Here is a 25,094-nt window from a genome sequence, read left to right on the forward strand (position 1 = left end):
TTGCAGTGTTGTGGCACCACCACCAGTGCCTGAGGCCCAATTGTTCTGCCCCTGTTTAACAGTGGCGTGTAATTACAATTTTTTATCAAGTATTTAACAGCAGGGCTTGTTCCTGCACTCAACTAAAGTATCTATGAGGAGTTTCAGTGCTATGGCACCCCGCCAGTGCATAAGGCCCAATTTTTCTGCCCCTGTTTAACAGGGACATGTAATTACAATAGTTGCTCTAATATTTCCTAGCAGGACCCGTTCCTGCGCTCAACAAGAATATCTGTGAGGCTTTACAGTGTTCGCTCAAACTTTCAGTCTGTTCGCATGTTTTGCCGCAAACCGAATCGGGGGGTATTCGGCTCATCCCTAATGAAATTGTACAACAGCTGCACAGTATTGTATACTGTGTACACCACCAGAAATATATTATAAACTGTTCACACTGTATTAAATACTGTGTACACTGCCTGCACTGTATTAGAAACTGTGCAAGGGCTTCACTGTATTGTATTGTGTACACCACTAGAAGTGTATTAGAAACTGCACACACTGCATCAGATACTGTGTACACCGCTTGTACCGTATTCGATACTGTACAACGGCTGCACTGTATTGTGTACTTTGTACACCACCAGAAGTGTAGTAGAAACTGTACACACTGTATTAGATACTGTAGACTGTATAAATATATTTATATATATATATATATATATATATATATATATATATATATATATATATATATATTAATACACCACCTGATATATGTATTAGAAACTGTACACACTGTATTAGATTGTGTGTACATGCTAGCACTGAATTAGAAATTGTACAATGGGTGCACTGTATTATATAATGTTTACACCAACAGAAGTGTAGTAGAAACTGTACACACTGTATTAGATACTGGGTACACCGCTTGCACTGTATTAGAGACTGTACAACAGCTGAATTGTATTGTATACTGTGTACACCACCAGAAGTATATTAGAGACCGTACACGCTGTGTTAGATACGGTGTACACCGCTTGCACTGTATTAGAAACTGTACAGCGACTTCACTGTATTGTATTGTGTACACCACTAGAAGTGTATTAGAAACTACCCACACTGTATCAGATACTGTGTTCATCGCCTGCACTGTATTAGAAACTGTACAACGGCTGCACTGTATTATGTATACCACCTGAAGTGTATTATAAAGTATACACCACCGAATGCACTGTATATATAGGCTACACTGAATGCAGAGTATATATATATATATATATATATATATATATATATACACAAACCACCTGACATGTATTAGAAACTGTACACACTGTATTAGATACTGTGTACACCGCCTGCACTGTATTAGAAACTGTACAACAGCTGCATTGTATTATATACTGTGTACCCCACCAGAAGTGTAGTAGAAACTGTACCAACTGTATTAGATACAGTGTACACCACCTGAAGTGTATTAGAAAGTATACACCCCCGAATGCACTGTATATATATATATATATATATATATATATATATATATACTAGACTGACTATATATATATCAAATATACTACCACTAACTGAATAACCTGCCTGCTTAATCTAACTCAAGTTATTATCTCTCTGTCCACTCCTACAACACTACATGCAGCTGATATGTAAGCAGCCTTATATAGTGTGGGGCATGGACTTAGTCCCCCTGAGGGTGCCCTTGGCCAATTATGGCTCTTTCATCAGAGCATGCTGTGATTGGCCAACGCATGCTTTGGCCAATCATCATACAGCAATGCACTGCGATCACGCAGTGCATTATGGGGCGTTCCATAGTCCATAGTGTTTGCTGTTCTGGGAACGGGTGAACACCCGATGTAAGGGTCGACCTTATGTTTGACCCAAACATTGAGCTCATCATTAGTCCCCATATGGATGCAGTAAGTTTGTACACAAATTTATTCGATTTACTGGTGTGACAAGTTTAATTTACCTGGGGTTTTTATCCTTTCCTCATCCCTTATCAAACCTAAGTTACACATCTGCTTAGTTGACATAGGCTTGTCTTTCTTTCTTTATCCCTGGCCTGTGTATAACTCCACTATCAGCCCATAGCCTCTGCCTTTGCTTGTGTACGATTTGCAATAAATAATTGTTCCGTCATATATCTCCCTATTATTTTTATAATTTTCTACCTTAAAACTTTGTCTATTTCTAAAAAATAAATACAAAAGAAATACTTTTTAATGAGAATGTATTTTATTAGATAGAAAGTGAACTAAGTACATAATCAAATGTCAATAGTTACAGAATAATAGATATATGCCAGCATACAGCAAAATAAAGATCACTACCAATAAGTCTTGTTTTTTTTAAACAACCTCCAATTTTAGACATCCCTGAAAGAAAAAAAATCAAAAAAATTATTTTCTTTAAATGTACTTATGCTGTACAATAAACAAAAATCACATTTCTGTTTTTTTTTTTTTTTTCATGTGTTACCATTATATATGTTTCCCAGTCAAGTTAAAAAAAAATATATATATATATATATATATCAGGTTTAGTTAGTGGTAGTCACAATAACCTGGACTAGTTTAGAATGGTTGAAGCTATTTCACAACACATCCAAGCAGCTTTCTAAGTTCAAACATGTCAGTGTCAGTAATATACGCATTTCATTATATTATTACTATTATTAATACTATTCATGACTTGCATATAGTAGTAGCAAAAAAATTATTATATACAATTTTAAATAATCTTCATTCATCTTCACATGATAAATATTGTTTAGTGACATATTATTAAAGATAAACTGTTGGCACTTACAAAATGAATTTGTTTCCTTAAAGGACGCCAAGAATTTTGCCTTTGCCCCCAACACCAAGCTGACTTGTTAAGCCTGTGACGATTTCCAGATCCAGCCCTTTCTAAAGAGGAGGCAGTATTGTTTAATTAGAATCCATTTTGAATTGGTTTAATTATAACATAAGAATCATTAATTAACTAATAACTAATCTCAACTGATATTTAAATCATGAATATACAAAACAGGTAGTAGGCTGAATTACCCATTGGTTACACAGCAACAAAGTGCCAGGCTGCCAAAGTTTCTGTTACATCAGAGGGGGGCAGGGTCACACACAGGTCATTGGGGAAGCCAGGCTTTCCCCTTGTATCAGAGGGGGTCAGGGTCAGGTGACGGGTGGCCCTGCCCTCCTCATATAAGAAATGTCAGGCTGCCGGGATCCCCGCAGTGTCTCCACCAGTGGAGACAGAGGATGGATGGACTGCACTGTGCTGGAGGGAGAGATCACCCTTCGCTGGATCAGATCAGCCATCGCTGGACCCCAGAGAGATGATCATCCGTCGCTGAATAGCAAGAGTGGATTACCACCACTGGAATCTTTTTTCAATTTTTTTATTTTTAATAAAGGACTTTTTCAACGGTGTGTGTGTCTTTTTTAACATTCTTATACACTTTCTTTGTGAAATGGTAGGGGTAATTTTGTACCCCCTTACCATTTCAAACAGGGGGGCGGGATCTGGGGGGCCCCTTGTTAAAGGGGGCTTCCAGATCCTGATAAGCCCCCCACCCGCAAACCCCCACAACAACCGGCCAGGATTGTGGGGATGAGGCCCTTGTCCTCATCAACATGGGGACAAGGTGCTTTGAGGGGTCACAGACCCCCAAAGCATCCTCCCAATGTTGAGGGCATGTGGCCTGGTACGGTTCAGTTGGGTGGGCGCTCTCTCGCCCCCCCCCCTCTTTTCCTGCCGCCTGCTAGTTTGCGTGCTCGGATAAAGGGTCTGGTATGGATTTTTAGGGGGAACCCCACGTCATTTTTTTTTTTATTTGACGGGAATTTGGGGGAACCCCGCGCTTTTTTTTTATCAATGACTTTCAATGACGGTTCTCTGTATTACGGGGAGCCGACAATTCATTATAGCCGCGAGTGATTTTAAATGACTTTTTTTCCTGCAGAAATGACGCTTTGTGCAGGGACAGTTCTAAGCACGGGAAACATGCGCCACTTCACAGGCATACTATAGACACCCCCCAGGTACGAAATTTAAAGGAATATTACACTTTTATTGTTTCACTTTAAGCATGATCAAAATCAATGCTCCCGAAAAAACGGCCGTTTTTAAAACTTTTTTTTGCATTGATACATGTCCCCTGTGGCAGGACCCGGGTCCCGAAACACTTTTTAGGACAATAACTTGCATATTAGCCTTTAAAATTAGCACTTTCGATTTTGACCGTTCCAGTCCCATAGACTTTAATAGGGTTCTAGAGTTCACACAAAGTTTAGGTCTGTTCGCAGGTTCTGGCGCAAACCGAACCGGGGGGTGTTCGGCTCATCCTTAGTCCCTAGCCTGTGTGCCTATTGCTATTTACGAAATATATATATGTCTAATAATTTTTCTCACATCATTAAAAATAAATAAATAACTTACAAGGGCTTCACTCAGCTTTATGAGAACGTCACCCTAGAGGGAAATAATTATAAATTAAAATGTAGCCACGCACAAATATATTTCTATAAGAACAAAACAGGATTGCAGTTTACACAGTCATCCAAAGGTGAAATCATTCAACACTCAAAACAACTAGAGTCAGTAGAGTAAGCAAATTTAGGTAAAAAAGGTGATGCTGTGTTCAACTTGAATACCGATCATGTGTTATGGAAGTTTTTAAAAAAGTTTCTCACTTGCTTATGATATATTATGCAAAGCAAACTTAGCTTCATCTTTTTTTCATTAACATTTACTTTGCTAATTGAAGAGATTAAATGGTTCGCTGAGGGGTGTATCCTATTGGGTGGAGACTTCAACATCCCTCTTTCCCCCCTCAAAGATACCTCTACTGGACATACCCATGTCAGCTATAGGCTTCTTAAACGAATGAAATCGCTGCTACAGTCTCTGACTCTGGTTGATGCATGGAGATCCGTGCATCCATCGGAGAAGGACTTTACCTTTTTTTCCGCACCCCACAAACGCTACTCAAGAATTGACATGATCTTTGTCACACAAAGAGACTTAGGCAACTTACTCGCAGCCGAGATAGGAATTATTGCCCTCTCTGACCATGCACCCACGGCTATCTCGATAGAACTGGGTACACAACGCAAACCTGCTTTTAACTGGAGGCTCAACCCCACACTCCTTACAGACCAAATAGTGAAAGATGACATCCAAAACACAATCAATACATACTTTCACAACAACACTGACACGGATACGAATCCGCTAAATAATTGGGAAGCACACAAGTCAGTGGTGAGGGGTGAACTTATAAAATGGGGCACCAGGAAGAAAAGGGAAAGAGAAGGAGAAATTACGAAGCTATCCCAACAAATTGCCAATTTGGAATTACAACACAAACACTCTCACTCTCTTCAGGTAGAAGAGCAACTGAATGAATGTAGAACGGCACTGCGTCTTCTACTAGATCTCAAAATAAAACGATCCCTTTTTTTTAGAAAAAATATTTTTTATGAACAAGGGGACAAGAGTGGGAAACAATTAGCTAGGGCCTTGAAGGAAGCAACGCTATCAAGTCATATTCACGCCATAAAAGATAAGGAGGGGACTCTGAAATACAAATCAAAAGAAATGGCAGACCTGTTTCACAATTATTATGCCAAATTGTACGACCTTCCGGCCCAACACACACCACCCCACATTACACAGACAAAACGAGAAGCAATCAAAGACTTCTTGGGAAACAGTAAGTTACCATCCCTGTCAAGTGATGATACACATAAGCTAGATGACCCTATCACTTTATTAGAAATCTCAGACGCAATATCAGATTTAAAAACAGGAAAGAGCCCTGGCCCTGATGGTTTTACATCACAATACTACAAGACCTACACAATATCTCTCTTGAAACCCCTTCGATCTGCTTTCAACTTCCTAGCAAAAAACAGAAATGACTCCAACTCATTCCTAATGGCACACATAGCTGTGATCCCCAAACCGAACAAGGACCACTCCGAATGTGCAAACTTTAGACCCATCTCACTTCTAAATGTGGATCTCAAGATCCTGGCCAAAATAATCGCCAACAGATTAAAACCCCTCCTAGCAAAGATTATAGGCCCTGAACAAGTGGGATTCATGCCGGGTAGAGAAGCCCGTGACAATACTACTAAGGCACTGAATCTAATTCATTTTGCTCAAAACTCTAACACAGCCGGAATATTGCTTTCTACCGATGCAGAGAAGGCTTTCGATAGAGTCTCCTGGGACTACATGATGGACACCTGTGCCCATATTGGACTACGGGAAAATATGATGTCATGGATCTCAGCCCTCTACCGAAACCCCCAGGCCCAAATTAAAGTAAATAACACACTTTCTGACCCCATCTCGATCCACAATGGAACACGCCAAGGATGCCCCCTATCTCCACTCCTCTTCATCATCACCTTAGAACCCCTAATACGAACAATCAACTTACACAGAGATATTCAGGGCTTTACTGTAAACGATAGAGAATACAAAATAGCCGCCTATGCGGATGACCTATTATTCTTTATCACCAACCCGCATATATCCCTACCAAACCTTCAAAAAGTGTTTCAAACCTTTGGGTTCATCTCCAATTTTAAAGTGAATCAATCAAAATCTGAAGCACTCAACCTTACCCTTCCTCCTGACCAACTTAAGAGATTGAAAGACAACTACCCTTATAAATGGGAACAGACAGCACTCAAATATTTAGGTATAAACTTGACTAGCAACCCCGACGCTTTATACACTTCCAACTACAAACCCCTATTATCCGCAATAACGAAAGACCTACTAAGGTGGCACCCAAAAAAATTCTCATGGTTTGGTAGAGCGTCCATTTTGAAAATGACGATACTACCCAGACTATTGTATCTATTTAATGCCTTACCCATAAAAATTCCGGAAACCTTTTTTAGCACTCTCCTCAAAGCACAGAGGAGCTTCCTCTGGGGAGATAGAAAGCCCAGAATCAATTTTACTCTACTAACGCGCCCCAAAAGCAAGGGGGGTATGGGCATCCCTGACTTTAAGAAATACTTCCAGGCTGCACACATCACCAGACTCATAGACTGGCACTGTCATGGCCCTAACAAAGACTGGGTCCAATTGGAAAGCAATCTAACTGCACACAAGACACTTTACTACCCATGGTCCACACACTCCAAAAAAGATAAACAGATAGACCACCCATTGATTGTAAACACAATCAATATCTGGCACAAAATAGCGAGTTTACATAAAATCGCATCCATCCCGGGTCCACTGACACCACTTGCCAACAACCCTGATTTTCCACCGGGTATGCACCATAAATTACCAAGGGACCTCCTTATTCATCATTGCATGACAAACTCGAAGCTCAAACCACTAGACGCACTCAGCTCCGAGGTGGGTGAGACCTTTCCTGGTAGGTGGTTCTACATGCAACTAAGGGACTTTGTGGTAAACAGTAAGTACAAATCCAAATTCTGCCTCCCGTTGACGCAGCTAGAATCCATATGCTTACAAAGATCACCGGTAGCTCATACCACATCCCTTGCATACTCATGGCTAATCTGTGTGCCACACGCGGATAACAATAAGCACAAAAGGAAGTGGGAGCTTGATCTTAAAATGAATATTTCTGAAAAGCAATGGGAAAAGGCATGTATTCTGACACACAAATGTTCGCTAAGCTCCAAATACCAAGAGATTTCCTATAAGGTCCTCACGCAGTGGTATCTGACACCGCAAAAGACCGGGAGATGGTCCCACCCCACCTCAGATAAATGCTGGAGATGTCAAAGTTGCATTGGCTCATTTATACATATCTGGTGGGAATGTCCACTCATCAGCACATACTGGGATGGAATTAAGTTCTGGACAAAACATATAACGGAAACTAATATAGAACTAAATGCAGCCGCCTGCCTGATTAATTTAGTCCCAACTACCTTAAGTCGCTACAAAAAATCACTCTCCAGACACCTACTCATTGCTGCTAAAACACTTGTACCCACCCATTGGAAAGCCCCCACAGTCCCAACAATTAAGGACTGGTTAAACAGAGTGCAATACATTTTTAAAATGGAGGAATTAGTGGCTATGAAAAAAGAGAACAGTGCATCCTTTAACAAAACCTGGCAGCCTTGGTTGGCCTTTACCCTCTCCTCAGATTACCGATTACTTATGAGCTGAATTTCCCCTCTACGCCACTCTAAAGAGGAAAATGATATAGACAGAAACAAATAAAAGGGCTGTGTTACATGTGTCTATATTAGATAAACACTTAAGCTAAGAAAACGAACCCTAGTGCGATGGTTCCCCCTCCCTGAATACCAATCCCTTTTACCCTGTACCATTTCTCATCCTTCCCCAAATTCATAACCTACCCTGTGATACTACTAATTTCTATCCCTCTTTATGTGTTTTTTTTCTTTTTTCTTTTTTGCTCCCATTACTTGTTCTAATGTGATATTGGTTACAACACGACCGCTATCTATCTGTATCAATGTATATACACAATCTGTTGTTGGTAACATGTAAAACTCTATGCTAATTGTAAAACTGACAATATTCTCAATAAAACCTTGTTTGACTGTAAAAAAAAAAAAAACATTTACTTTGCTGGGTGAAAAGCCTCTGCTTTGGTCAGTCAAACCCAGTGTTTCTGTATATATTTTTTTCGATGACTTGACTAACAGAATCAAAATGAGCTAATAAAAACTCTCTGGGGTTATTTCACCAAAAGAGCAGAAAATGTTTATTTTGCAAAGTAAATATTCACTTAGTTGAGTGTATTTGTATGAAAACTTACTTATGTAAAAAAGGTATTTAAAAAAAATCGTAATCAATAAAAATAATACTTTTGTGTGCCCATGGATTGAAGTTAAGACATGCCCACAATAGTCAGTAAGCTAATAAAACATTTACTTTGCAAATTCAATTCTATTGTTTAGTTATCTACTTGGTTACTACCGTATTCCTTTAAACAGCTAAGTGCTGGATGCTAATTTCTGCAGCATCATTTATAAATGGCACAGCAAAAAAAAAAAAAAAATCCGGTAGCCAGTACGCCAATTTATGACTGTGAGCTGAGCTATCACAGATGTAAGCATTGTAGTGTTTTCATCTGTGTTCCCTACATTTTCCTCTCACAACCGAGGATGGGGAGGAAAGGGGAACTAATAAATGAGTCACTTATTAGTTCCTGATCACTGTACAGATCAAGGCAGCAGCAGATGCAAGTAACATTTTTTTTTACCCCCATACAGTGCATCTGATGTCCATACCGTGTCTCCCTGTATATAAACCCTATACCTCCCTTATCCTCACATCTGCACATGAACTCCATCTTTTCTATCCTCCCACTACATGTGATGTGTACATTACCCCTTTACCACCTCCTCTATGCATGACCTGAATGCACTATATTTAGTGCACCATTACCAACTCAATACCACCATACCATCTGAAAATTGTGGCAAAACAAAGAGACCACCTTGGGGTACTTACTTTCTAAAAAGGAGTAATTTTGAAGTGTTCAAATTATCCTAACTTTTTTATTTTACAAGAAAGTAAGGGAAACTTCTTGTTTTAAATGTTAGTCTTTTTACATATATAGTTAATAAAAACTACCAAAAGAAATCTCTGACCAAAAAAAAAAAAAATTATATCTATCTATATATATATATATATATATATATATATATATATATATATATATATATATATATATATATATATATATATATATATATATATATCTATATATATATAGATATATATAGATATATATATATATTTATTTGGGTATGGTGTACACCCGTGCATCCTGGTGCGTTACCCGTCAATTTCAATAGCACCCCAAACACGCCGCGATCTTCCCACGATTCATCGGGTGACAATCAGAACAGAGTTGTGGGATGCCTGTCGCCCAAAAGAAGTACATGAGCTTCTTTTGGGCAAATGGCATTAGGCGTTTATATTTGCACGTTTTTACCACGATTATCTCCCCCCCCCCCCCCCGTATGCCAAGATGTGAATGGAGCTTAAGATATATGATGAGATAACACTTTATACAATATGGCAACATGGAAACCTGTCTCCCAAAAGAAGTACATGAGCCTCTTTTGGGAAAATGGTGTCCGGCGTTTGTATTTGCGCTTTTTACCGCGATTATCGCCCCCATATGCCAAGATGTGAACAGAACCTAAGATATATGATTAAATAACATTTTCTACAACATGACAAAACATAACACTATCAATCCACTGGTTTATTTACAGAATACATGCTAAAAAATTTAGATTGTATAATAAAATGTATCTTACTGCCAGTTGGCATAGGAACTCAAACAGCTTTTCGGTTAATTTAAGGTCCTCCTATAAAATTCATAAAAAAATAAAACACATTGGTTTATTACAATACAAGTACAGATTACTAAAACAAATTGCAAGAATTTGCCATACTTAACATTTGGTTACCTTTGGAAAAGGCATAAGAAGCAATATTCATATACAGTATATATAGTCAACACAAGAAGCATGCAAAAATATAAAATGATTATTATGAATTAGTTCTACATGGACCCTACTAAAAACGATTAATAAAACTGAATGGCAGGGGGCATGGCCTTCTACAGAGATGGATAGCAGCTTGATCTGAGAGTTCCTGCTGCCACAGGGATCCCGCGGCATATAGAGACCCTCCGGGACACAGATTCATCCGCTTCTCCAGGTGATCCGGTCCCAGGACATCCGGGGAAGATGACCAGGAAAGGAAAGGAGCAACGGAAGCCGCAGAGATTGACAGACTTTTTTATTAAAAGGCAGCATGGAGGTAGGCATGATGGCGGTGGCCTGGCATCTACACCAGTGGCCCGAGTCCAAACTAACACAAATTCAGGGGCATCCTCACATAATAGTGGCTCCCCAGACAGTGCCAAGTCCTACCCTCCCTTCCCAGCATACCGCAGCCCGGACAGAGCAAAATTCAGGCTTGATTGAGCTGGATGCAGCCTGGCACCTATCCCTATCAAGGATTCAGGGGGATGACACGAGGGAGCTGCCTAATTCTATCGAATCATTCCCAACCACACATCAACCAGTGATAGACACTGTTCTCAAAGACATGCTTCTTCCCCTCAGAAGCTCCTTACAGGCGTATATGCACAAATTTAACACCATATTCATGCTGTAGAATCCAGAGTGGAGCATATAGAACACAATATGGGAGAATATGCTTCCACCATTAATGACCTGGTGGATTACACGGAGGAGAAAGAGGGGGATACTGAGTGGATGATGTCTAAAATGCAAGACATGCAAAGCAGGTAGATCCAGAATGAATAAAAACACAAAAAAGAAAGGGATGGGATTATAAAGTAACACCAGACTAAATTAATAGGTGCCTGGATGCCTTGTATTAACCATAAGGGCAACCTATATTTTGTAGGGAGAAGACACGTCAAAGGGCTGTCTTTTTTTATGTAAAAGAGTATACTTGGAGACTAAGAGAGAGAAGCAGTTAGTGATGATTAGAGATGTAAAGCAGGGAGAAAGTCCAGAAAGAAGAATCTGAAGGGAAGGGAGAAAAATGAAAAAATAAGGTGGGGGACTGAAACTAACTGAAAGAATACCTGGTGGGATTGGCCCATGATACTCCTGTTAAGAGGTGGAATGGTTCCCTAGCTACTTACTTGATGTGGTGGAGCCACTGACAGGAGTGAACATGAAGCATCTTGTTTACCACCTCTTTGCAGAGGATAGATCGAATGCTGCAGTCTATGAGCTGCAGTCATCCCAAATTGTTCCTTAAAACCAGATAAGCCAACCATTTGAATGCCTAGAGATTCATTTTTACACAAATTCTTACACTATGCCAGTGCACAGTGTTCTTATTTGCGGTATGGTCATCTAATTGCTTAGCTCTATAATGGAAGCTACATTTATAGTGAAGTAATATGGGGACCATGTAACTGTATTGAGGTATTTGGTTCAATACAAAATTAAATTCAATGTTCAATGAAAAATGTAAGAAATTATTTTTCAATAAACTGTAGCAATTGCTTCACTCTGTTGAGCAGCTTTACATAGCATTATAATTATTTTGATACTTGCAACTTACCGCACAGCTTAGAACTTGCTTAACAATTTTATGACACACTTCTCCAAGTTTATCACCAACGTTTTCCTATCAAAGATATAAATGTTAGTATATTTCATGGTATGTACAGTGTATGTCTACTCATTATATGATGAGAAGTTAATAGTATTGAAAATAGAGGTGCCTAGAGACATAAGAGATTGTTTGCCTGGTCTGATGGTTTATGATAAGATCGGGGACCATTTGACCCTTCTTGACATGTCCCATTAAAGATAGCATACTTAGAGGACAAAACAATCACTATATTTTCTCTCACATTAAGCCACGCCTCAAGTGTTTGCTCCACTACAGATCTACAAATGTTTACTGTTTAATGTACATATTTACACAATGACCAATTGTTTAAAACACCATTTGAGGTTGTGCATGCATGGCTGGCTGACATCTAAAATCTGCACATAAGTATTTTTTCAGTACTTTTTGCTGTGCCTTTTTTTAGGCCTGTTTGTAGAGAAGAATGTGATTTTCACTCTGTGATTGGCCTAGCCATGTCACATGAGTGTATTGGCAGCATAAGAAATTATATACAACAGTCAAGTGTATTGTGAAATGATATGATCATCTCCATCAAAATCTGTTGTAATGGCCTATTAAAACAAGTTTGGAACTTATATAAAACTTTTTTTTTTTGGCAGCTGAACCAAGTAGCTGATGAATAAACAAAATAAGAGTATGCAAATGGGGGGTGGGGGGGGGGGGGGGGTGGGTGGGTGATTAGGAGAACCAATTGTTGTATTGGCAGCGTAAGAAATTATATACAACAGTCAAGTGTATTGTGAAATGATATGATCATCTCCATCAAAATCTGTTTTACCAAGACGTCTTCTATGTTCAGAAGCTGATCCACACCACATCCAGCATCTTTCTGTTAAGATATGATAAAATACCATATTAAAGAGGAAGTAAACTGCAGTGTTATTTTTTTTTTTTTTTCTGACCTGCAAAGTAAAAGCATAATATGAAACTTACCTGCAAAAGAAGCCCTCCACCTATGCGTTGTTACCGCTGGAGGATGCATCCATCTTCACCCGTCTTCCTTCCGGGTGCGCGGACTCGTCATCCTTCCAGGGTGAGCTGTGTGACTAGCCCAAGCTGCCTAACGTCACTCCTAGCATGAGCACAGGAGCTGCCGGTCATGGCATAGGGCTCTGAAGGAACGGCATGGGTGGCTGTTCCTTCAGATCGTGTGCGTAGATGATGTAATTGGCTACATATACAGTAAATATCTCCTAAATGGTGCATGTTTAGGAGATATTTAGAGTAGCTATAGATGAACCTGATTATAGGCTTACCTATAGGTACAATTAATCTATGTGAGTTAACAACCACTTTGCTGCAACAATCAGCAATTAAAACGAGTAATTGTGAAAAATTGTCCTGCATTAAGCCATGTATCCAATAGTTATTATTTATTTATTTAATTACCTATTGTGGAAAAGCAACAGATGAGATTGTATTTATTGTTTCTGGTTTCAACTTTATTTACCCTACTTTTCTTAAAACCTAACCCTTCTTCTAAAAAATCCCCATAATCTGTTGATGTAATTATTCTGTTAGCAAATACTAAGCTATACTTAGGGCTACAGGCAGCTCTCCTGTGCAGGGCCCGGACCCCATCAGTTCAACAGGGGGCCCAGGCACCTTACAAGCAGAATGGCTGGCTGTATTGCTTTATTGCTAAATTCAATTCCCCTGTCACTCCCCTTGCAGCATAGCCAGCTTCTACTCCTCTCCCTCACATAGGTACTCTGGCCATGTGAATGAGGAGTCAGTCCATGTGACTGGAGTTGCCTATTACTCTATGGAGACGCAGAAACTGTAAATGCAGGAATAACTCAGTGGCCCTGAATGCACAATGTCTGTGTTCAGGGCCGTACACTTGCACCCAGACACCTGTCAAATTATGACCTGTGGCTGTGTTCATACAACTGCTGCATCCCCATAGCATAACATAGGCTTGCACAAAGCTACAGGCAGCTCCAGCCACATAAACAAACCACTAGTTAAAACTGTGCAGGCCACAGTGCCCATGTGACCAAGCCCCAAGATCTCATTCACATAGATCTTGATTTATTAACTCAGTACAGTCTTATCACTTTGCATGAATTGTGTATGTTATGCTGTGTTTGTGTCCACTAATAATGATTTTAGTAAATTTTTTGTGAAAATATTGTTTTGATTCTATTTGGTGGTGATGGAGGGGTTTGGTAGCCTGAACAGGGCCCTGTGATTTCTAACAGCAGCCCTGGCTATATTGCTTTAAAAGGAAGCTATCTGAGTGAAATATATAAACTGCCATTGCTGCCTTCTTTCTGATAATACTTTTTTCCCAGCACAGTTATCTTAAAAAATAAATTAAAAAAAGTTTTAAGGGAGGAAATAACAGAAGCATCTTACCAGAAGTTGGTGGAATGCAGTGAGGAACTTTCGATATAACTCTGCATTGTTCGTTTTCTGTTACAGAATGACAATTCTTACATAACCGTTTTTAGAGCAAACACATGTTATAAAAAAATGCACAGCATTGAGCAAAGACAAATGTAATATCCCTCTTCTGATTGATTGATTGATATAAATAGATATGTATTTGTAATTATGTAGCATGATGGCTGGGTTTAAGCTAGCCAAGTCAGTTGTATCACTTCTCTCTGCTCTACTTAAAATATTGGATGATGGAAGTCAGCAAAGCTTCACCCCATTCAGTAATCTAAGTTAAAATTCCTTTGAAAAGTAAACAGCCTATTTGTCTTTAGTAAAATAAACCCACGGAGTATCTGTCTTACTGTATCTGCATTTGGAATTTTGTCCCTCCAGTCCTGTGATTTACTCAGCCCTGCTACACATACTGCCATTAAGCAACATAGCTTTGTCACTTTCCTTCCACTGGCTTGTGATTGGACTTTAAAAACAGTAACAGTCTGATGGGGTATGTCTGTGCTGTCACCTTCTGTCAGCACATATGGGTGTAGGGCAATCATTGGCTTCCTGGACTGTCTCTCCCAATCCCCACAGGGGGATTACTTGAGTAACGTTTAGATATTTACACTAGTTGCATTTAAAATACCTTTAATAATTTTTAATAAATAACTGCATTCATTGGTGTATTTATATACCTGACCAAGAATGGTGGCACAGATAGGTTGTTTTAAAGCCAATCAAGCCAATCAAGGGGCTTTAAAATCAGCCAAAAGCCAATCACCAACCAATCATTAATAACTGCTAGGGCAAGTGCATACAAATGTATCTGATTTGTTAGGAATCACTAATTGTCCTTATTTGTAAATGGAGTCAACAGTTACTTCCCAAACTCTTTGCCTTTTGATAATACCAAATCACTTTTTCCTACTTACGATTACATCAGCTATTTTTTTTTCTGTCTATCTTAACAAATCATTATTATTATTATTATTATTATTATTCTTGATATTTTTAAAAATGGCAGTTTCATTTTAATAAACAAATGAAATACATATATTTTGTAGGTTTTCATAAATAAAGGAAAATACTAAATATTTGTAGTATCCTAGTGATATTCTTATTGCAGCTTTTAGTTTATTAGCACAACTGCAAAACTTTGCTTCAAGATATAATTGCCTAAAATAAAATAAAGTGGGGGGCGTGGCCTGACGCGAATGGCGGCGGACGTGTAGCTGAGGAGCTCCAGCCGTTCACAGAGCTATCCATCGCCATCCACCCACCACCGCACACAATCTGCCTCCAAAACTGCCCTACCCGGACCGCACTGTGCCGCCACGGGGATCTGGACACTTATCTCCCAGCACTGAGGCTCCCAGCCGTCTGGACCTGCCGCTGAATCCTCCGCCAGCCGCCGCCATCTTTGGCCTCCGGGATCACCTGAGGACGCCGGAGCCACGCCGGCGGGAGAGGTAAGGGGCTGCCATCGGTCCCCTCCTGTCATCTCCCCCCCCCGCCCGGGTCTCATTTGGGGCAGTTTCGGACTTCCGCGGTCCTCGGGGAGCCCGCGGCCGGCTCCGGCCTAGTGCGGCCTACTGAGGCCTAAGGATCCCCGGGGTTTCCTACAGCTGCTGCCCTGGACAGTGCTCCACGGCCGTTCCGGCCTACAATTGCGGCCGCGGTTTGCCTCCTTGCGCTGGCCTGATTGCCTTCCCACCCCCCCCTCACGGAGACTTGCTTTATCAACATCTACCTGCGGTCCTCCACCCACGTTTGTTTGTAACACCCAGCCTGCTCTCCTGGCCCACTATTTCAGGCAGACATCCTTGCTACAAGCATCCCCTGCAGCCTCATACTCCCTCTGATTACAGACTCTGCTCTGGCTATCAATGTGTACTCATTCACCTTAATGCAGCAGGGGACTGACAACTTTACATTGCTTTTACCTGGATGGCCTTTCAATCCTCTCAGATAATAAGCCAAAATACCTCCCAGAATTACTGCGGTGGCTGTCATCTTGAACTATCTCATGATTGTAACCGCATGACCGCATCTTACCGCATGCAAGCCCCTCCTAAATGATCTAGACTTTCACTTATAAGGGCCTGACCTGACATATGGAGAGGTAGGTCAGACCTACACTCAGCTCCCGGCTCCCCCGGCCCCACGGCCCTCATTTCGGACAGTAATCCGGACCAAACGTAGCTCCATGGGGAAAGACAAGCTCAAAGCACACAAGGGCGGCAATGGCCGTCACCCAGGAGGGGACCTGGATGATTATTTTGGCCATGGCAGATTGTCCTCACAGCATCGATCAGCATCTAAAGGGACGCCGGCCCCTCCATCCCCGGCGCGCTCTGAATCAGCCCTGCAATCTCAGGTGCATCCCCACAGCCAGCTCTCACACTCTGAGGACTCTGCCCTCTCCCCCAGGCTTACCAGAAGCCGTTCTAATGCCTCCCTGGGATCGGGAGATGGATGGGACATGGAATCGCAGATCAGATCCCTGCACAGTTACATGAGATCTCTGCCTACTAATGCTAACTTTGAACGCTGTGTGCATAGGATCGAGGAAACGTATCGGAAAGAGATCTCTGATCTGAGAAAAGATGTGGGGGTACGCTTTGATGATGTGGATACAACAGTAGATGGCCTGCGGGACACTGTACAATCACATGATCGGATCCTTAATACCCACACTGTCCTACTCCAGCAGCTCTCATACCAACAAGACGACCTCGCAAACCGTAGTCGCCGCAACAACATACGTATACGGGGGATTCCCGAGTCGGTTGACCACAAGAATCTACCTGCTGCTGTGACGGCTATCTTTAACCAAATACTTCAACGCCCCAAAGATGACCCAATTGAACTGGATCGGGTACACCGCACGTCGGGTCCCCGCACCCCTGACCCCTCCTTCGTCCGTGACACTCTGTGCCGTGTCCATTTCTACAAAATAAAGGAGGACATTATGAGGGCCGCCAGCATTCAGCAGTCGATTCTATTCAACGAAACACCTATCATGCTCCTTCCTGATCTCTCCCGCCAAACACTAGCAATGCGGAAATCCCCGAGACCCCTCACGCAACTCCTACAAGCGAGGCAGATCAAGTACCAATGGCGTTTTCCGTTCCATCTTCGAGTGCACCACGCGGGTAAAACCGCCATATTTCGTACATTGGGGGACTTGCCTACATTTCTCAGTACGCTTGAACTGCCTCAAATCGCGTTGCCCGATTGGCCGTTTGCTCCGACCACCCCTGGTCTACCTTACACCCCGCAGTGGCAGAAACAGGGTCGCAGGAGCACCCCTCGATCTCCGCTGCCTCAGGACCCCAACGACTGACCTGATCCTGTGGGCCCACCCGGGCCTGTTTTCTCTCTCCACCTCTGGGGTCCTCCCCCGTGATGTGCTTGGACCCGAACGGGTCGAATAGCTTTGCTGCTGATTAACCCTTTTGTTTGCAGGTTTTTTGTATATATCTTATGCCCTCTGTTGCTGTGCATCCCCCCCATATCCTTACAGTTGGGGTGCTCTGTTATGCCTTTTTTGTCCGTTCATGGAATGATCTCAGGACTTGTCCCTTCACCCCACTATCTGCAGCAGCCCCCCCTGGGTTGCCCTTGCCATACTTAACCGTTGTTGCTATGTTTGGTCTGCCCCCTCCCTGGGGCCTGTTACATATCCTTTCCCCTATGCCTCATAGATGTTTCTATTTCATGCCGGTTTACTAACGCATTTACTGATGACCGCTAAGATAATTTTCGTTGTTATGTTATTTGGTTTACTTTTTAGGTCGCAACTGGATCCGGTTTACCCGGGGGCCGGGAGCTGCCCGGCTCGGTGATTCTGCTCCACCCCCCCCCCCCCTTACGGGTTTTTTTGTTTGTTTTTTCTATTTTTATTTTTTGCTGTGCGCCCCACGGTGTTCCCATGATCACTGTGGGGTGCACCGATTTTTGCCTTTATGATAGGCTTTTTTTCTACATGCTGCTTACTTTTTGGAGCCACCTAGTGGCCTTTTTTGTTTTTGTTTTTGTCTTACTCACTACTTTTTTTACATGACCTCTTGGGCCTGTCTCCCACGATTGATGTTGTTATTGTATTCCATGTACCCCTGTTTATTTTACTGGGAGCGGGTCACCATGCCTATAATTCTTGCTACTCCCTATACAAGGTTGTTATACTGTCTTTTCTCTCTCTTCTTACCTTTTTTCTTCCCTCCGTCTTCTCTCTGCCTGTACCCTTCTCCCCCTGCCCCCCCTGCCCTGCCTCTATTCCCGTTCCCTACCCCAACAGGGTTCGCCCATGGTGACACTTATCATGCTGATTCTGAGCTCCCCCCTACGACCCCCCCATGGCTAGTGACGGTTCCATAACCTTTGCCTCCTTTAATTGTAGAGGTTTCAACACGCCTGAGAAGCGGAGCCAGACACTCTACCATTTTCACAAGAAGCGTGCGAAAATTCTGCTGCTTCAAGAAACACACTTTCGCGCGGGAGCTATCCCAGCCCTGCGCAATAGGTATTACTCGCAATGGTTTCACAGTGTTAATCCTCAGGCCAAATCTAAAGGGGTATCTGTTGCCTTTCATAAATCTTTTAACCCGGAGGTTCTAGACTCTCTCATAGATGACTCGGGTCGCTATATGTTTCTGAAACTGAAACTAAATTATTTTCTTTTCACAGTGGCTAACATCTACATGCCGAACGTGGGCCAGGCTCGGTTCCTCTCCTCGGTCCTCACCAGATTATCCTCCTTTGGAGGGTCAGCTTTCATTATTGGCGGTGATCTCAATATTGCCCTCTCCCCATCCGCAGACACATCCTCGGGTAAGTCTTCCTTTCCTTATTCCACCTTGACACGCATTAAATCACTTTTACATTCATCCCATCTGGTGGATGCCTGGCGAATCCAGCATCCCACTAGACATGTGCATTCGTTTTCGTCCGAATGCATTTTCGTCCGAATTTCAGCTATTTTCGTTTTCGTTTTGACAAACGATAACGAAAGCACAAAATCCGAAAAACGAAAGATTCGACATAAATAAATGCTTTATTTTCGTTTTCATTGTTACAACAGTTCGATATAGAATAGGAGATTCGACATGACTCTGACAACAATCTGTCTATAGAACCTGTGGTCGAATGTGCCTAACCTTACCTCTATTAGTCCAAGATTATATAGAGAAAATATTTGACAGAGAAAAAAGATTTGACAGAGAGAAAAGATTCTGCAAGTTACTGTCCTAAAAAGTGTTTGGGGACCCGGGTCCTGCCCCAGGGGACATGTATCAATGCAAAAAAAAGTTTTAAAAACGGCCGTTTTTTCGGGAGCAGTGATTTTAATAATGATTAAAGTGAAACAATAAAAGTGTAATATTCCTTTAAATTTCGTAGGGGGGGGTTGTCTATAGTATGCCTGTGAAGGGGCGCATGTTTCCCGTGCTTAGAATTGTCCCTGCACAAAGTGTCATTTATGCAGGAAAAAAAGTCCTTTAAAATCACTCGCAGCTATTATGAATTGTCGGCTCCGTAATACAGAGAACACTCATTGAAAGTCATTGATAAAAAAAAAAAAAAAATAAATTAAAAAAAAAGCGTGGGGGTCCCCCAAATTCAATTACCAGGCCCTTCAGGTCTGGTATGGATATTAAGGGGAACCCTGCCTCAAATTTAAGAAAAAATTTGACGTGGGGTTCCCCCTAAATATCCATAACCAGACCCTTCAGGTCTGGTATGGATATTAAGGGGAACCCCGCATCAAATTTAAAAAAAAATTGACGTGGGGTTCCCCCTAAAAATCCATACCAGACCCTTTATCCGAGCACGCAACCTGGCAGGCCGCAGGAAAAGAGGGGGGGACGAGAGAGCGGCCCCCCTCCCTCCTGAACCGTACCAGGCCACATGCCCTCAACATTGGGAGGATGCTTTGGGGGTCCGTGACCCCTCAAAGCACCTTGTCCCCATGTTGATGAGGACAAGGGCCTCATCCCCACAACCCTGGCCGGTGGTTGTGGAGGTCTGCGGGCGGGGGGCTTATCAGAATCTGGAAGCCCCCTTTAACAAGGGGACCCCCAGATCCCGGCCCCCCCCTGTTTGAAATGGTAAGGGGGTACAAAAGTACCCCTACCATTTCACAAAGAAAGTGTAAAAAATGGTTAAATAAAACAAACACACTTTTGAAAAATTCCTTTATTAAAAATAAAAAAATAAAAAAAAGATTCCAGCGGCGGTAATCCACTCTTGCTATCCAGCGATGGACGATCATCTCTCCAGCGATGTCTCATGTCATCCAGCGCAGCGAATCCTCCGTCCTTCTTCTGTCTCCGTGGAGGAGACACTTCAAGAATTCCGGCGGCTGACGTTTCTTATATACGGAGGGCGGGGCCACCCGTCACCTGACCCCGCCCCCCTCTGACGCAAGGGGAAACCGGGGTTCCCTGTGACGTAGGGGTGACCCGCACCCCTCTGATGTAATACAGGCAGGTTTCCGTTACATCAGAGGGGGGCGGGGTCACCCATACGTCACGGGGAACCCCGGGTTTCCCCTTGCGTCAGAGGGGGGCGGGGTCAGGTGACGGGTGGCCCCGCCCTCTGTATATAAGAAACGTCAGCCGCCGGAATCCTTGAAGTGTCTCCTCCACGGAGACAGAAGAAGGATGGATTCGCTGCGCTGGATGACATGAGACATCGCTGGAGAGATGATCGTCCGTCGCTGGATAGCAAGAGTGGATTACCGCCGCTGGAATCTTTTTTTTATTTTTTTATTTTTAATAAAGGAATTTTTCAAAAGTGTGTTTGTTTTATTTAACCATTTTTTACACTTTCTTTGTGAAATAGTAGGGGTACTTTTGTACCCCCTTACCATTTCAAACAGGGGGGGGGGCGGGATCTGGGGGTCCCCTTGTTAAAGGGGGCTTCCAGATTCTGATAAGCCCCCCGCCCGTAGACCTCCACAACCACCGGCCAGGGTTGTGGGGATGAGGCCCTTGTCCTCATCAACATGGGGACAAGGTGCTTTGAGGGGTCACGGACCCCCAAAGCATCCTCCCAATGTTGAGGGCATGTGGCCTGGTACGGTTCAGGAGGGAGGGGGGCCGCTCTCTCGTCCCCCCCTCTTTTCCTGCGGCCTGCCAGGTTGCGTGCTCGGATAAAGGGTCTGGTATGGATTTTTAGGGGGAACCCCACGTCAATTTTTTTTTAAATTTGACGCGGGGTTCCCCTTAATATCCATACCAGACCTGAAGGGTCTGGTTATGGATATTTAGGGGGAACCCCACGTCAAATTTTTTCTTAAATTTGAGGCAGGGTTCCCCTTAATATCCATACCAGACCTGAAGGGCCTGGTAATTGAATTTGGGGAACCCCACGCTTTTTTATTTATTTATTTATTTATTTTTTTATTTTTTTATCAATGACTTTCAATGAGTGTTCTCTGTATTACGGAGCCGACAATTCATAATAGCTGCGAGTGATTTTAAAGGACTTTTTTTCCTGCATAAATGACACTTTGTGCTGGGACAGTTCTAAGCACGGGAAACATGCGCCCCTTCACAGGCACACTATAGACAACCCCCCCCCCCCCTACGAAATTTAAAGGAATATTACACTTTTATTGTTTCACTTTAATCATTATTAAAATAACTGCTCCCGAAAAAATGGCCGTTTTTAAAACTTTTTTTTGCATTGATACATGTCCCCTGGGGCAGGACCCGGGTCCCCAAACACTTTTTAGGACAGTAACTTGCAAATTAGCCTTTAAAATTAGCACTTTAGATTTTGAACGTTGGAGTCCCATAGACTTTAATAGGGTTCTAAAGTATGCTATATAGTTAGCTCCGTCGAATCTTCTTTATACATTCGACAGACACCATAAGCCTTCCAAGACAGATTCGACCGTAATTCATGTGGATTTTCGGACGAATGCAATTTTTGAACGAAAAACGAAATAAATAAAAACGAATTTCGGGAGTAACTAAATAAATGAAGCTTTCGGACGAAAACGAAATTTCGAAACGAAATATTTTACTCTGCACATGTCTACATCCCACGGAAAGGGATTACAGTTACTTCTCAACTGCACACAACTCCTACAGTAGATTGGACCACTTTCTCATATCACAATCACTACTAGACACGCCTCTCCAAACGTCGATCGGTAACTTTCTGTGGTCCGACCATGCCCCCATCTACCTGACTCTGGTCCGCCCCCCTGCTACCCGCCGGGGAGCGAGCTGGAGACTTAACGACAATCTGCTGCGGGACTCCGTGTGTATGGTGGATGTCTCTAAAGCCATTAAAGATTTTATAGATGACCATTCCGCTGACACTACCTCCCCTATGAACCAATGGGACACACTCAAATGTGTGCTCCGGGGTACCCTTATACAACACGGTTCTCGCCTTAAAAAGGCCCGAGCCCATGACATACGCACACTCCTTACTACCATTGTGGACCTCGAACCCCTTCACAAAAAGGATCTGGATCCTGCTGTTTTTGTTCAGCTTTCCAACGCCCGCAGGGACCTACTCCAGCTCCTAGACGCGCACTCCCTGATTGCCAGGGATAAAGCGCGGAACCACTTCTACTCACTGGCAAATAAATGTGGTAAGCACCTGGCTAGGATTATCCATCCTAGACCCCCGCGACATTCTATCCCCTTCATCGTTCAAGCGGACCATACAAAAACATTTAACACCTCTGGGATATCTGCATCCTTCAGGCAATACTATTCACAGCTTTATAACCTTCCACATGCAACCCCTCCAGATAGGTCCCCCCCATCTTCTGACCCCACGCACGCTTATATTTTGGAGACCGCCCTACCTACTGTTGACAATGTGGACGCAACGGCCTTGGATGAGCCCCTAATTACCTCTGAATTTTTACAGGCTATCAAAGCCCTTAAAGTGGGAAAATGTCCGGGCCCTGACGGCTTTACACCCCGGTTTTACAAAACTTTTGCCCCCCAACTTGCACCCCTTCTGACAAAAGCCTTTAATTCGGTAGACAGTTCTAACATCCCTTCCAAGTACTATTTATCTGCTAACATCTCTATTATCCCTAAACCAGGCAAGGACCCATCCCAATGCAGTAGCTATCAGCCCATCTCCCTGCTCAACATAGATATTAAGCTATTCGCAAAAGTTCTAGCTACCCGTCTGTCCCCTTTACTGCCTAAAATTATTCATAATGATCAAGTGGGGTTTGTCCCTGGCAGGGAGGCAAGGGACAACACCACCAAGACGATACATCTTATATCCCTGATCCAACGTAAAAACCTAAGAGCTTGCCTCTTATCTTTCGACGCTGAAAAGGCCGTCGATAGGGTCAGTTGGAGGTTTCTACAGCTGTCTCAAGAACAACTTGGCCTCGGAGCTCCCTTCATCTCTAAAGTTATGTCCCTATATCCTCGACCCTCAGCTGCGGTCCTGGTCAACGGTACCACATCAGCCCCCAACAGGGCTGCCCCCTGTCCCCCCTCCTCTTTGTCATCATCATTGAACATTTGGCCTGTGCCATACGACAAAACCCCTCCATCCTCGGTATTCAAACTCCGTCTGCACTTCAAAAACTCTCCCTGTATGCTGATGACCTCCTTGTGTATATTCAGAATCCACACATCTCCCTACCATCCCTACTCAGAGAATTTCAACGTTTTGGTATCCATAGTAACTTTAAGATCAACATCTCTAAGACAGAAGCCCTCAACATATCCCTCACCCCCTCCACGCTGTCCCTTCTAAAGTCCAACTTTTCATTTAAATGGCAGACCAAGGGGATCTCTTACCTAGGGGTCATTATACCCTCCAACCTAGCTGATTTGTTTTCCCTGAATTATATTCCCCTGCTTAGCCGTATACGGAAGGACCTTGAGGAGTGGGGGGGATCTCCTTTGCCCTGGTTCGGAAGGATTAATATCCTAAAGATGGACACTCTACCCAAGTTCCTGTATTTATTTCAAACGATCCCCATCCACGTCCCCAAATCATTTTTTATCTCCCTACGCTCGCTAGCTATCAGATTCATGTGGAACAGGGGCCTCCCCAGAGTTAAATTTAAACTGCTTACACTCCCGAAGACTATGGGAGGAACAGGCCTCCCTGACTTTGAGACCTACCATACAGCTGCTCATATGTACCGCATCATAGAATGGTTCCCCCGTCCTCCTTGCAAGGCCTCGGTGTCCGTTGAACAGGACCTTTCTCCTGTAGATCTCTGAGCTCTTCTATGGGGATACAAACAAGACTACTCTCGTATGACCTCCTTATCCCCACTGACCTTGGCCTCCTTGAAGCTGTGGTATATGACAGGGCTAAACACCACCCTTTCCTCTGATCCGGGCCCCCTAAGGTCCCTCTTTGACCACCCTGCCTTACCACAAAGTACGGGGGCAGCCTCCCTAGGACCCTTTAAGCGTACGGAGTGGCGGCAAGCTCGCACATTTGTGCATCCTTCTCAAGGGACCTCGTTCCCCGCGGCAGACTCCGGAGATTGGCTCACGGCCCTACATGTGTCCACG

At 42.9% G+C, this 25,094-nt stretch overlaps 1 protein-coding gene across 1 annotated transcript in view; it reads right to left on the bottom strand.

The window, feature by feature from the left end:
* Positions 1 to 2,213: 2,213 nt before the first annotated feature.
* The window catches only part of LOC143963098 (uncharacterized), a 29,260-nt gene continuing 6,379 nt past the window's right edge, over positions 2,214 to 25,094 (bottom strand). The window contains exons 4-10 of the mRNA XM_077472662.1: positions 14,548 to 14,604; positions 12,965 to 13,015; positions 12,112 to 12,177; positions 10,317 to 10,367; positions 4,441 to 4,473; positions 2,809 to 2,909; positions 2,214 to 2,375 (exon numbers count right to left, since the gene is read on the bottom strand). Of these exons, the coding sequence (XP_077328788.1) occupies positions 2,826 to 2,909; positions 4,441 to 4,473; positions 10,317 to 10,367; positions 12,112 to 12,177; positions 12,965 to 13,015; positions 14,548 to 14,604 (342 nt within the window). The 3' untranslated portion in view covers positions 2,214 to 2,375; positions 2,809 to 2,825. The remainder of the gene's footprint in view (positions 2,376 to 2,808; positions 2,910 to 4,440; positions 4,474 to 10,316; positions 10,368 to 12,111; positions 12,178 to 12,964; positions 13,016 to 14,547; positions 14,605 to 25,094) is intronic.

Source organism: Lithobates pipiens, unplaced genomic scaffold (genome assembly GCF_037356315.1).
Source record: "Lithobates pipiens isolate NorthernLeopardFrog02 unplaced genomic scaffold, aLitPip1_a1.2 Scaffold_8, whole genome shotgun sequence".
Taxonomy (NCBI): Eukaryota; Metazoa; Chordata; class Amphibia; order Anura; family Ranidae; genus Lithobates; species Lithobates pipiens.